This window comes from Tachysurus fulvidraco, chromosome 21, assembly GCF_022655615.1.
Source record: "Tachysurus fulvidraco isolate hzauxx_2018 chromosome 21, HZAU_PFXX_2.0, whole genome shotgun sequence".
Classification (NCBI taxonomy): domain Eukaryota; kingdom Metazoa; phylum Chordata; class Actinopteri; order Siluriformes; family Bagridae; genus Tachysurus; species Tachysurus fulvidraco.
In genome coordinates, this window is record NC_062538.1 from 23049319 (window position 1) to 23051818 (window position 2500).

Here is a 2500-nt window from a genome sequence, read left to right on the forward strand (position 1 = left end):
AGTAACGGCTCATTTACAGGGAACATCGTAGATTAAGGTGAAGTTTTGCTAAAGTGAGAAGATGTTTATGTAATACATTTACGTTCAGGTGAAGCTGTAAAGTTCTCCACATCTTCAGGACAGACGAGTTTACACTTCTGTGTGTTTCTCAGGAACACGAATACACACTTGTAGTTTTTGGTCTTAACCAAACTGTGAAGAGAGAAGAGTGAGAGTCTGGGGAGGAAACACCGTTTATAGCAGTTATAATGTGAGAGACAACAGGAACAAACTTTTACTGATCATTAAATGGACAAAAATTTGACCTTGTTCTTTAATAAATAATATTGACTTTGTTGCTCAGTGTTGTGAGTGAAATAAGACACTCGGTGATGTGAAGGTGGAGGACAATATTCATCACCCTGTTGTGTGTTATTGATTACGGAGGGGTTCATTATAACAGTTATTAATCAGGCATTTACGTGTGTGTGTGTGTGTGTGTGTGTGTGTGTGTGTGTGTGTGTGTGTGTGTGTGTGTGTGTTAGTTGATTAGTTGGTCTTACTGGAGTGTGATCCGTCCTGGTGGTCCTGCTGTTCTGCAAGCTGATTGGACACTGCGGAAGCTGCCTGACTACCCACAATCCATTGCTTCCCATCTTACATCCAGCATCCAGACTTGAGTTCATTTCTCTTTCACACACACACACACACACACACACACACACACACACACACACACACACACACACACACACACACACACACACACACATTTTCCTTCATCACACACATTATGGGTCATTTTAGTTTTCCGTGGATTTCCCTGGAATGTTATTCTCGGAATGTTTACAGGACATCAGGGCAGCATGTGACTGTAAGTTATAGTTTGTTTATACCATAAATAATTCACTGAATTATAAAACAACTTGTTTGCTGAAAGACTGAATGACTTCTCAGAAAGAAACACAAATCATTTTCATTTTTTTCCTATAATAAATTCTACAATATTATTAACAACAACACGAAACTTTAATGTGAATCGTAACGTTCAGTCAGGGGTCAGGGGTCAGGGGTCAGGTCCACATTCAGTGTTCAGTTTTATATAGATGACTTTTGTTCCTCATTCTGAAACTAAATAAGAGTGTTAATGAGCTGAGAGTGTTAATGAACTGAGAGTGTTAATGAGCTGAGAGTGTTAATGAACAAGCTGAAAGGACAATAAACACAAACACACAAACAGGAGCATGGACTAAAACAGACACTAGGAGGTAAACACAACAAACAAACAAACAAACAAACAAACAAACAAGCAAACAAACATAAGTGTAAGGAACTGCAGTGTGACTCTGTGACAAAGTCAAAGCTAAAGCTAGGAATAAGTTTAAACGATGCTAACGCTAACGCTAGCAGCAGACTGGTGGCTTTAATATACGTAAAGCTGAAAGAATTCAAAACTTTATAATAGAATAAAATGACTAAAGTATTTTAAAGTGTAACGTAATTAAAATCCACATATTATTGTTATTAAATCCTATAAAAGAAACATTTTCATTTGATGGCGTTTGCTAAGCATCATACAGCTAAAGGAACAATAAAGTTAATATCATTAAAACATCTCTTGTTAAGAGCGATATTTTACCGTCCAGTCACTGAAAGGAAACACAACACAGTTATTATCTATTTTTATAAAATAATCAGATAATTCTATAGAATGGTGTCAGAGGTTTCGGATGTGTAAAGTTTCAGGTTTTTGTTCAGTTTTAACATCATTAATGAGAGGAAAGTGCTGGAGTGTGAATGCAGTGAGATTTCAGTTTAGGGACAGATAAAAAGAGACACGGACACTTTAACGGTTCTTCCAGAAAATCAGGTGACGACGCTTTAGAAAAGCACACTTAATAACTTTATTCACATTTTCCCTTAAACCACTTCACTATATACATGAAGATATGCGAGAGAAAGAAACGGAGTTAAAGTCCAAACCGAGACGATAAAAATCTGCAATAAAAGGAGGAGGAAGTTGAGAAGTGAGAGATGTACGGTGTCTCGTCCTCACCTCGGCTCTCAGCACTACTGCCGTTAGTACACTTACTCATATAGGGAGCTTTTACTTGCAGTTTACTTGCATGGCCGTTTGTTTCTTTATTTATTTATTTTAGGACTTTTAGTGAAGTTTAAAGTGAAATTCTGTTCTTTTGTGAGTGTGGAAGAAACGGACTGCCGTGAATATCGAATATCGCTTGTTTGTGTGTCGTGTTTGTGACCTGAGATGAGATTATTTTGCTCCTATGCTCTAAAATTGTACAGAACACTTTTAATTCAATACTGACATGAAGCATGCAGCACATATTTAACATGATGTTTATGCACATGTGTGTTTTATATGTTCAGTGAAGTATTGAGAAAAGTAGCAGAGTGAATCGTGACCCGTGCTACCCTGCATACAGCTGTCAATAAAAATTATTATTATTATTATTATTATTATTATTATTATTATTATTATTATTATTATTATTATTGC

General features: G+C 36.4%; 1 protein-coding gene across 2 annotated transcripts in view; it reads left to right on the forward strand.

Moving 5' to 3' along the window:
- camk2a (calcium/calmodulin-dependent protein kinase II alpha) overlaps positions 1 to 1302 on the forward strand; it is a 34565-nt gene extending 33263 nt beyond the window's left edge. For both annotated transcript variants that reach the window (XM_027158358.2, XM_047805669.1), the window contains one exon: positions 525 to 1302. In XM_027158358.2, the coding sequence (XP_027014159.2) occupies positions 525 to 528 (4 nt within the window). In that variant the 3' untranslated portion in view covers positions 529 to 1302. The remainder of the gene's footprint in view (positions 1 to 524) is intronic.
- The last annotated feature ends 1198 nt before the right edge of the window (positions 1303 to 2500 follow it).